The sequence below is a fragment of the Arachis hypogaea genome, chromosome 9 (genome assembly GCF_003086295.3).
Source record: "Arachis hypogaea cultivar Tifrunner chromosome 9, arahy.Tifrunner.gnm2.J5K5, whole genome shotgun sequence".
In the NCBI taxonomy this organism is placed as follows: Eukaryota; Viridiplantae; Streptophyta; class Magnoliopsida; order Fabales; family Fabaceae; genus Arachis; species Arachis hypogaea.
In genome coordinates this window covers 14,387,783-14,398,757 of record NC_092044.1, presented here as the reverse complement: position 1 = coordinate 14,398,757, position 10,975 = coordinate 14,387,783, and the positions used below count along the sequence as shown (strand labels likewise).

The following is a 10,975-nucleotide window of genomic DNA, read 5'->3' as shown; positions in this document are numbered from 1 at the left end:
TAAGAATATACAGATGATAAGCAAAGATTGATTTTAGTCTGATGAACTTACATTTTAGTTGGAGCTGGGGGAAGCGTGGGTGTGCTTTCTTGAAGTTGTTGGGGGGTTCAGGAGTGCTGCACAGTTACACACAAATTAATCATGGCGTAAAAAAAACTATTCAGGAACAATATACACCCAAACTGTTAGCATATATACACCCGAACTGTAACCCAATATACACCCAAACTCTAAACAAATAATACTATTTCTTACATTTTTGTAGTTTTCCTTCAATTTGTAGCAGAGGGGTTGGTTCAAAATCTATCTCAGGTGTTTCTTCAAATTCCGGCACAGTGGCTGTTTGGGACACTGGCACAAAAACTTGAATCGGAACTCTAAACAAGAAGAAAAATGAAAGGTTAACAATGCCTTTGAAAATAATAAGGTTATAAGGTTGAAATATTCTTGAAAAACTCACATTGCAAGTGCTTCCGACAGTGTCCGTTCCTTCATAACTATCATATTCAAATCAGCCGGCTCACTGGCTGACTGTTGAACCGGACTCAACCTAAAATACACCAAAAAAAAGTCAATAAATACACCCGAACAATTCAAAAAGAAGACAGGCTTTGTTTTTTGAAAACTTACATACTTGCAGTTTTTGCTTTTTTTTCCTCCCTTTTTTTTCTCGAATAAAATAATAAAGGACTTTTTTTCTAAAAAAATATATACAGAATTAGAAGTAGAAGGTAATAGAAGAACAAAAGTAACAATTATTTGAAAGAGAAATTACATACTCTCTGCCGGGTTGTTTACACTACTTTGTTCTGTGCATCCTTGAGAGGAAGGATCATCACTTCCCAAGTTCACATCCGGTATTCTAAACAGATTTCATGCTACTCAGACAAAATATGATACAGGTATAAAATAGACCCAAATGAATGCACAAGCTACAACCAACAGAATGGACAATATACACCTAACACAACAAACGAAATACACCCAACACCCAACTTAATAAACAACATACACCCAACTTGATCAACAAAATACACCCAAATCATGATAACAAGATTTTATTAAATAAAGCTTCTTACGTTTCAGAGGAGACTTAGCGACCTTCTGTCGATCGCAGGTCAGCTTCGTTCTGCCTGCGAAACAAGAAACAATTATTAGCAAAGAAAACACACTAAAATCTGAAATATACACCCCAACAAGACATACCCCTCTGCTGCAGATTTTTCATCGATTCCCCTTAATAATTCATCTAGATCTTCACTTCCTATTTCATATCTCTCACTACATTCATAAAAGAAGATGTTAACAAAAATAATTATGATGATAGACGGTAATATAGCTTACGAGGTACTGTGCTTACGAGGTACTGTACCCATCATTGTATTGATCTTCTTCAGGAGATGAATGCTCAACAACAACCTTTTTCTTTTTGGATTGTGTTTTGGGTGGAAAAAATAAGTATGAATCAGAAATAAAAAATTAATTTTATCACAGAATATTATCCAAAGAAGTGCTTACTTTTTTGGTGTTCTTTGTGTCTTTTTCTTTTTCTTTTGCTTCTCCACCGGTGATGATTCTTCGCTTCTATAAGTTAATAAGAGACACTTCAGTTAATACACGAAATCTTTATAATGAGCCCAAAAGAAAGGAGTAATAATTTCAGAACATTACTCATCACTTGATTCAGATTCTGAATCAGAATCAGAATCCTCTTGACTCTTCTTTCTTTCTCTGGAGTCCATTCTGGAAGGCAAACAATTATTATTTAGAACATACTAAAGATATAAAATACACCCAAATGAATGCACAAGATACAACCAACTGGATCGAAAATATACACCCAACATAATAAACAATATACACCCAACTTGATAAACAAAATACACCCAAATGGTTCCACAAAATACACCCAAGTCGACGAAGAAATTACACCCAATTATGGTACTTACTTTTTTTCTTTTTTGCTGGGTTGTTTTCTTGGTGAATCCTCTGAGTCTTCTTGAGTCTCAGACTCAGAGGTAGAACTATCACTGTCAGTTGTTTCTGTCTCCGAAGACGATGTTGAACCCGCCTTTCTTTTTTTGTTTTTTTATTTCTTTTTTTCTTTTTTCTCTATTTTTTTCATTTTCTCTCTTGTTTCTGCCATCTTTACAATCCCCTGAAACATTAGATATTTTAGTTAGCAGCATTTAGGTAAATAAAATACACCCAACATATTACGTTCACTTACCAAAATTTTCTCTGTTTCTGCACTCATTATTTCGACCAACTGCTCCTTACTCCAGTTGGCAATCCAGGCTTTTGGCGGTCTTTCAGCCCTCTTCTTGCCCTTGTTTTTAGAAAGATGAAAGTAAATTATCATCAGGGCAAAGAGGCAGCCATCAATTGCCTTCTTCTTTTTCTCCTTGTAGTCGGTTATGCCCTTGACCATAAAGGTTAAAACATGCCCCCCCCCAATTTTGCTCCGTTATGCTGTCCATCTCAAAAATTGGGGCCAGGTGCATAGGCGAGATTTTGTTTATTGTCGTTGGTAAAAGGAACGCCATATGTATATAGAGGATGAAAATCCTCTTGAACATTAGGCGTTCCTCTTCATTACCAACGCCAATATCCATCATCTCACATGTAAGACTTTTGAGGGTCTTACCCTGAAATCTTCTAAAAATTACTTTGTCATCCTCAGAAAGTTTCTTATAATTGACTTTCTGAGGAAATAGATCTCCTACAAAAAGGAAAATAACAAAGTATCAAAGTCGGTTCAAATACACCCAAGCATCAACTTAAATATACCCAAGCATCAGTTAATATACACCTATAGTTTTTAGCGAGTTACCTGTTGCATTGATGTCAAGCGCATCACCTATTTTTCTTGGTGTTATTTTAAAAGAACCGTATCCCGTTTTCAGCCTGTTCTCCCCTAGATTGAAGTTGTTAGCCAGCTCCCTTAACACTTGGTGATGCACCCTTAGTGGTGGGATGTGCATCAAGCCACCGAATCCCAAATTCCTCACAATTGTTTTTTTTTCCTCACTCATGTTTCTGAATTTATCACTTAAGAGATGTGTTGCACACTTAAGGTCTTTTGTTTGCTGTAAATAAAAATAAAATTATAGTCAGATATAATTCTATTATATAAAACTGATTTCATGTAAAACATATATTTGTTCTTACATTTCTTCCAGGTTGGTTTCTCGCTGCCATTTTCTCTGAAATGAAAAATACACCAAAAAATATCAGTAAGATACACCCATATATATGAGTCAGATACACCCATTGATAACAGTAAGATACACCCATAGATATGAATCAGATACACCCAACAATTTATGTCATATGCACCTAACAAGTTACTCCATATACACCCACTAAATTATGCAATATACACCCAAGAACAACCAATATTACAAGGACAAGAAATATCAGAATAGTTGCAACAGTTGATTATATTACACTATATCAGTTCAGAAATTTACATCCAACAAATTATGCCATATACACCCAACAAATTACGCAATATACTCCTAAAAATCAGTTACGAGAAGAACTAGAACAAGAAGATCAGTAAAGCGTAGAATAACTAAGAAGAACAGTAAAACCTAGAACCAAGAAGAACATTAAAACGTAGAACAAGAACAATATTAAAAACAGTAAAATGAGAGATAGAATAAGAATAACAATAAAACCTAGAAGAACGTAGAAGAACAGTAAAACCTAGTTCTTCGATTTCAAAATGTGAAAAATCTACAATATGAGTAAAATAGTATCGTACCTTGAGTAATATTTCTTCGTTTTCTCTTGAAATTGTTGATCGAGAGTTCTATCTTTTGTTGATGGTTTCTACTAATCTCTGTGACAAGTTCTATCTTTTCGGTTTGGAATGTTGCTCGAAGTTTGAAGGTTTGTGTTTTGTTCGAAGGAGAAGTGGAAGAGTGCGCCATAACGAGCGCCTTTTGCGAAGCGTAATGGTTGAGTTACGCGCGTGTGCGCATGTCTTTATCTTGGGCTGGGCCAATTTGTAACACTTGTAGGCCTTTTTTGCTTGTATGTGTAGCAGTCCCCATTTGAATTTCTATTCTTATTTATTGTAAATTTTTATATTTTATTTAAATTCAAATGGAGAGTATTTTTTTATTGATATTTATGTTTTAAAATTAATAAAAAATTAACTTAAAAAAAGTAAATATCAATAATTTATATTCGTAGTGAATCAAATAAACTAGATTTAATTTATATGTATATATTACAAATATAATAAATCGTAATTCAATTTACTATTGATAGGATATATACAGTAAATCAAATTTAATTGATTTAATTTATATTTAAAAAACATATACTAAATTTAGTTAATTCGATTTACACAAAAATATTTTAAAACATATATATAATCTATTTTATTTTAAAATATGAGTATAATATTGATCTTCATTTCGTTTGTTTGTGTGATTTACCCAAATTATCATGGTTGTGGAGATAAATTCAAAGTGAAACAATAGGATTTCATGGATTAGTTAAAAATGGTGGTCCCTACATAACCGAGCACACGACGCAACTATGGTGTCTTGTGCTGCAAAAGACACATACTCATAGAGGACATCGCCAGATTCAACTTAGTTTGTCACGCGCCTGGCTGGTATGCCATCTCCGCCCCCTTCAACCCTTCTCTTTTTCTTCTTATACTTCACTCTCTTCTCTCTTCAATCCACTCTCTGTGTGTCACTCGTTTCTTTTTCTCTTCTTCTTTCTGTCTTTGTTGCTCTTCTTCATGGCTCCAGCAGCTTTGGAGGCTCAATCTCAACAAAAGGAAGAGACTGTGGCTCATAACAGCGTCTTGAGCAGTAGCAGTGTCAATGACACTACACACAGATCGAAGGTTTCTGTTATTGGTAGTGGCAACTGGGGCAGTGTTGCTTCTAAGCTCATTGCCTCCAACACCTTCAGGCTGAACTCATTCCATGGTCATTTTTCTATCCTTTCTTCTTTTTTATTCCCATTTGTTTTTGAGTGTTTTTAAAAAATGCTATATTTGTCCAAAAAATCAGTCATCAAATCATGTAATATTGTATAAATATATACCTTATTTAATTTATTTTCAATATATATTTTATATTTTAATATATACTTTAGTTTTGGACATGCAAGCATCTATCTAGAAAAAAGTTGACTAGGTTCGTTGTTCATCAATTGTTCTTGTGCAAGTGAGTTTTATAAATGATAGGTACAATGATGTTGGATTGATGAAAAAATTGTGGCCAAAGAAGGCTAGGAATGTATAATACAAAGACAATCTATAAGTAGTGATTTTTCTTTTTCCTTTTTTTTAAAAAAAAATATTTGCTGAAACTTAAGTCATCATATATATATTGGTAACAAACTGAATTTCCTTTAGAATAATGAGTTTATTCATTTGATGGATCATCTGATAAACTCAGATGAAGTAAGGATGTGGGTGTATGAGGAGACATTACAAAGTGGTGAGAAACTCACTGATGCCATCAACCGAACCAATGTAAGGACTAGATAGCCATGCTTTATTGCTTTCCATTTTCATTGCCATTATGTGTCCAAATATTTTTCAATATATTTTTCATTTGGCAGGAAAATGTCAAATATCTCCCTGGAATCAAGCTTGGCAATAATGTTGTTGCAGATCCAGATCTTGAAAATACTGGTACCAATTGTTTCTTTTCTTTTAGTATCAATTTCAGTAATTTATATCAAATTTAGAACATATAAAATAAGAATCTTAGTCCAGAAGAATCTACTCTTTCTTTGTGAGTAGAAAACTAAATACTAGATTCTATAAGCAATTAACCATTTAAAATTGTCAGTGAAGTACTAAAATTACCCACAAAAGATCATGTTATAGACAATTATTAGCCAGTCACTTTGCTATTCTGGGCAAATTTTTTGTTCACTGGCTGCTAAGCACAGGACACAGAGACAACGACACAAAGATAAATGTTTGACAAGTGAGACATAGACACGAATATTGTCCCGAGACACTGAATTAGTGTATTATGTGTCTTTCTTGTCAAGAAGAACACAGAGACACTAGTAAGAAAAATAACTTACTTTTTTCTTTTAATCTTTTCATTATTCCTATCAATTTTTCATAATTATATTTTTTACCATTTTATTTTTCTTCCGAGATTTTGTGTGATGAAGAGAATGAAAGTAAATTACACTTTTCATAATTTGTTCTATATTATATTTAGTTTATCACTAAATAAAATACAAAAACACTAATTTTTGTGTCTTTGTCTTTTGTGTTTTGTTCTATTTTCAAAACAAATCACAGCCTGATGGATAAGGACATAATGTTTTGTTAGTAATTTCAATACTACACTCTAATCTTGTGCACTGAGTGGGTAAATCATGCAGTGAGGGATGCGAACATGTTAGTCTTCGTGACTCCACATCAATTTATGGAAGGAATATGCAAAAGGCTTGTTGGCAAAATAAGAGCAGATGCTGAGGCTATTTCTCTTGTCAAAGGGATGGAGGTGAAGATGGAAGGCCCATGTATGATCTCTAGTCTCATATCTCAGATACTCGGAATCAGTTGTTCTGTTTTAATGGGGGCCAACATAGCAAATGAGGTAGTTAGAAATTTTCTGATTTTTAATTTTTATTATTTTTACAGTAACAAAAGATTCTTCATGGCATCTTTCACTGCCTTAATTAAAACTGTCTCGAAATTATTACTGTTGTACAGATAGCTGTAGAGAAGTTTAGTGAAGCAACTGTTGGATACCGGCAGAACAGAGACGTTGCCGAGAGATGGGTTCAGTTGTTTTATACTCCATATTTCATTGTCACAGCTGTAAGTACAGCATTATCTCATAATTGATGATGAACAATTTGGTGAAAATTTTATCACAAGTAATTCTAGATGAAATTGAGGAATTTGCCTAGTGTAATAAATAATACAAAGATATATTGTCATGACAATTTTATATGATCCTTAGTACTTTATTGTAGCTCGCAAAACATTCAGATATTCGGTGTTTATGATTTTTTTATGTATATAAAAATTAGGTCCAGGATGTTGAAGGAGTTGAACTGTGTGGAACACTGAAAAATGTTGTGGCCTTAGCAGCAGGTTTGTTTGTACAGTACCTGAAGTTTTATCCCTTCCTTTCTCATGAAGTGATTGATTTAAGAATTATACGCATATGAACAGGTTTTGTTGATGGCCTGGAGATGGGAAACAATACGAAAGTAGGTTTACAGGATTTTATGTTGAGGCTTCTTTTACATATAAAGAATATTCATCCTGTGTTTTTATTTTTGGTTTATCTACATTGTGTCTAGGCTGCAATCATGCGACTTGGTCTTAGAGAGATGAAGGCATTTTCGAAGTTGTTGTTTCCATCTGTTAAGGACAGCACATTTTTCGAGAGCTGTGGTGTGGCGGACCTTATCACAACTTGCTGTAAGGAAGTTAATTAACTTTAATTAATCTAGCTTTCATTTGCTTGCTTTTATTAAAACCATGTTGGTTATGGCAGTGGGTGGTCGAAACAGGAAAGTTGCTGAGGCTTATGCAAAGAATGGGGGAAGGAGGTTAGTTTCCTATTTCTTTTTCTTGGTCCTTGATTCTATTAAAAGAAACGGAAAATGGATTGATCTAGTGTTTCTTGTTTCCGTTCTATTCTCTGCAGGTCTTTCGATGAGCTCGAAGCAGAGATGCTGCAAGGCCAGAAATTGCAGGTACAAACATGAAATGCACTTTAGCCTATAGTATAATCATAGACTAAGCATCTTTGGATGAATAATACATACAATGGCCAGTGCTAATTTATTGAATTCCAGAATCAAATATTGAAAATGTTAATATCGATATTTCTTAAGCTGATAGGAAAAGGAAATAGTTATATTTTAATGCGTTCCCTCACGCGGGAGCCTCTTTTAAGTCTGATGTCATGTCATGAAATTACTTCTCCGAAAAGAAAAAGCTTAAGCTCATAAAAGAAGCAAATGAATGGTTATATCTCTAATAATAGGAAAAGTTAGTCTCTTATCATTTTTGACTAACATTTGGCCAATTCTAAACACTAAAGACTAAGACTAAATTCTAAACCCCTAAACTTTTAAACTTTAAATTATAATAGTACAAAAATAAAGTGTTGAGTAATATTGATAAAAAGTCTTGATCCGCTAGCATTTCTCGTATAAAAACACTCCAAGAACTAGCAGAGGCTTTTTGTGTTCTTTATATCTGTCCTTATTTATCTTACTTTCTTGTATTTAGGGTGTTTCAACTGCAAGAGAGGTTTATGAGGTTCTCAGCCACCGCGGATGGCTAGAATTGTTTCCTCTCTTCGCAACCGTTCATGAGATAAGCAGTGGCTTACTTCCACCATCAGCCATAGTTGAGTACAGTGAGAAGCAAGTCAGGTCCTTTTGATTCAAGGTGCTCCAACAGAGTGTTTGTTACATTGTCTAAGTAATATAGATTACCGTTACAGCAGGTTACAGTTACAGTCCCAAGAATATACAAACGCCATGCTTTCATCGTACATGAACCGTGGAAAGCATTGGAGAGTTCGTTGCTTCATCATCGTTCTCGCGCCAACAACGAGGTTGTCCATGGCTGGAGGTCAGGACATTTATGGAATATTGAAAGCCATGGAAGTTAACATCTAGAAAAAATTCTTTTTAAGCTATGTTCTTCCACTGCAAGTAATTCATTCACAAAAGAGACTAGATTAAAATAAAAAAGTAAATTGAAAATTTATCTGTTGACTGGGTTTTCCCAATTTTCGAGAGCTATTAGCTGATTTATTTGTTTAAAATCAAGATTGATGATTACTGCAAATCTTATATCTGTTGTTCTACATTACTTGTTGGAGCACTAACTCAAAAGAAAAGCTGTTACACTATTATTGTTATACAAAATTACAAAAATGCTATTTGTATAGCAATTAAAATCAGTTATTATATATTCTTGTATAAATATATGCATTTTTATGTATTTTATATTTTAATATATATTTTATACTAGTAATTGATTTTAGTAGTTGATTTTAGGGACAAGTTATTTAATTAAATTATTTGGAATCCAAAGTTACCATAATGCAACTTTTTAGTATTGGAGACGTATTTGCAATATTGACATATTTATAGAAATTGCTACAGGATATAGTGATTTTAAAATTGAACGTATGTAGCGATTCATGTAGGATTGCGTGATGACAAGAAATCACTATAGCATGTAGCTGTTTCTAAAGAAAATGGATTATGAAGAAAATGCGAGAGACTATAGCGGTTTCTGAGCTGAGATGGTGGTTTCTAAAGAAAATGGATTACGAAGGAAATGCGAGAGACTATAGCGGCGGTTTCTGAGTTGAGATGGTGGTTTCTACTGTCTCTCATGGTTTTTTCATAATTCGGTAGCGGTTTCTGGTCATCATGCAATCCTACGTAAATTGTCTCCAGTATTAAAAAATTGTACTCTGGTAATTTTAGATTTTAAATGATTTAATTAATTTGTTATTAAACTACTCTTCCACCTCAATTCATGATAACAATAAAAAAATTCTTGTGGTCCACAAATTCAATCCAACGAAATACATAAATTCAATTATAATTTTAGTCTTTGTTATTTTATTTTATCTTATCTTTAGTTGTTCTTATCTTATCTTTATTTGTTTTTATCTTTTTTAAGTCAATGCTTTATGTATATTTAGTTTTACCTTCATAATTCAATTCAATTCAATCAATCAACAATTAATAAAAATTTCTTCATCTTTTCTTATTCTTATTCCTTCATAATTTTATCACTTGTCTTAGTATACATTTAATATAGTTTAATATTATGGATGAGACGAGGTTAGTATCTTCCAGACTTCCACTATTCACTTGGATAGAAATATTTTGTCCATATTCATTGTATAAACAGATAAACTACATATTTTCTCTTAGTTTTCAATAAATGTTGCTGCCTAGTTGTTGATGATTATTGGAACTATCATTTGTTGGTTGGCATGATGCATGATTTTGACAAAATTTTTAAAGACGGCCACTATTTGATATGGCCTTTTTATATTTTCTTTCACATTACAAGAATTGGCCTAAGGGTCATGGCATCGATAATCAATCTTATAAATGGTTCGACTATTCGTTAAAAGTCCATTGTTCTCTCCTCCATTCATAAATTTCGACCACTTTTAATTTTGACTAAAAATCGTCACTAAAATGTAAAAATAAAAACATCTATAACAATTATACCAACGATTATATCATGAGTAATATTGATTAATAATATTTAAATATTATAGTTGTGATGTTTGTTATTAATAATTAATAATATTTAATTATTTAATTTTATCTAAGCCTCCCACAGAGATTTGGTAGCATATTTTTCGTCGACTTTTGTCATGTTTTCCTCAAATTGGTTCTAGTATACATGGAAAAATACAAAAGTCTTAAAGAAACAATGATACATAAATAATGTCTAATTTGAAAACCATGAAAACTAAATTTACATGGATACCCTCAAAGCGTCGATTAACCCATTTGCTACGAGTCCTTTCTCATGTGAACCCGCTCAGAGCTCGCTTTTTCAGACATGACAACATAGTGATTGGCACGTATTTTATATTTAAAAATTATAGATGCAAGAATAATATCAGAAAAGAAGATATTTAACTATTGGTGATGTATTATGTAGCATTTTCTTTGACGTGCCATCATATGCTCTGGAGACCTTAGAGTGCAATGACTCTCTCATGCCCTTGGCCCTTGACCTTTGTCTCTCGGTAATCTTTTGGGCTGCGTGAAGATGTCATCACGAATTCAATCAGTTCAAGCTCTCTTGCATTGTTGTAGATATATGCAAAAGAATCAAGATTTTTAAGGTGAAGAAGTTCATAAAATAGTAAAGTAAGGAGTTTAATTATTTTTAAATTAAGATAGTAAAATATATATTGTATAAAAATTATAAAATTAATTCTGATTAATCTTTTAC

General features: G+C 32.8%; 1 protein-coding gene across 3 annotated transcripts; it reads left to right on the top strand.

Moving 5' to 3' along the window:
- The first annotated feature begins 4,497 nt into the window (after nucleotides 1-4,497).
- Nucleotides 4,498-8,962, top strand: LOC112710485 (glycerol-3-phosphate dehydrogenase [NAD(+)]). 3 transcript variants are annotated; one of them, XM_025762723.3, is made up of 12 exons: nucleotides 4,498-4,633; nucleotides 4,776-4,958; nucleotides 5,433-5,509; nucleotides 5,599-5,671; nucleotides 6,385-6,602; nucleotides 6,719-6,826; nucleotides 7,042-7,105; nucleotides 7,187-7,224; nucleotides 7,318-7,438; nucleotides 7,515-7,569; nucleotides 7,668-7,716; nucleotides 8,258-8,962. In XM_025762723.3, the coding sequence occupies exons 3-12, from the start codon at nucleotides 5,444-5,446 to the stop codon at nucleotides 8,411-8,413; spliced, it is 948 nt and encodes a 315-aa protein (XP_025618508.1). In that variant the 5' UTR covers nucleotides 4,498-4,633; nucleotides 4,776-4,958; nucleotides 5,433-5,443; the 3' UTR covers nucleotides 8,414-8,962. The 3 variants fall into 3 exon arrangements, with proteins under 3 accessions (XP_025618508.1, XP_025618507.1, XP_072058678.1); XM_072202577.1 differs by having other exon boundaries at nucleotides 4,548-4,633; nucleotides 4,779-4,958; XM_025762722.2 differs by having other exon boundaries at nucleotides 4,511-4,958.
- Nucleotides 8,963-10,975: the final 2,013 nt, after the last annotated feature.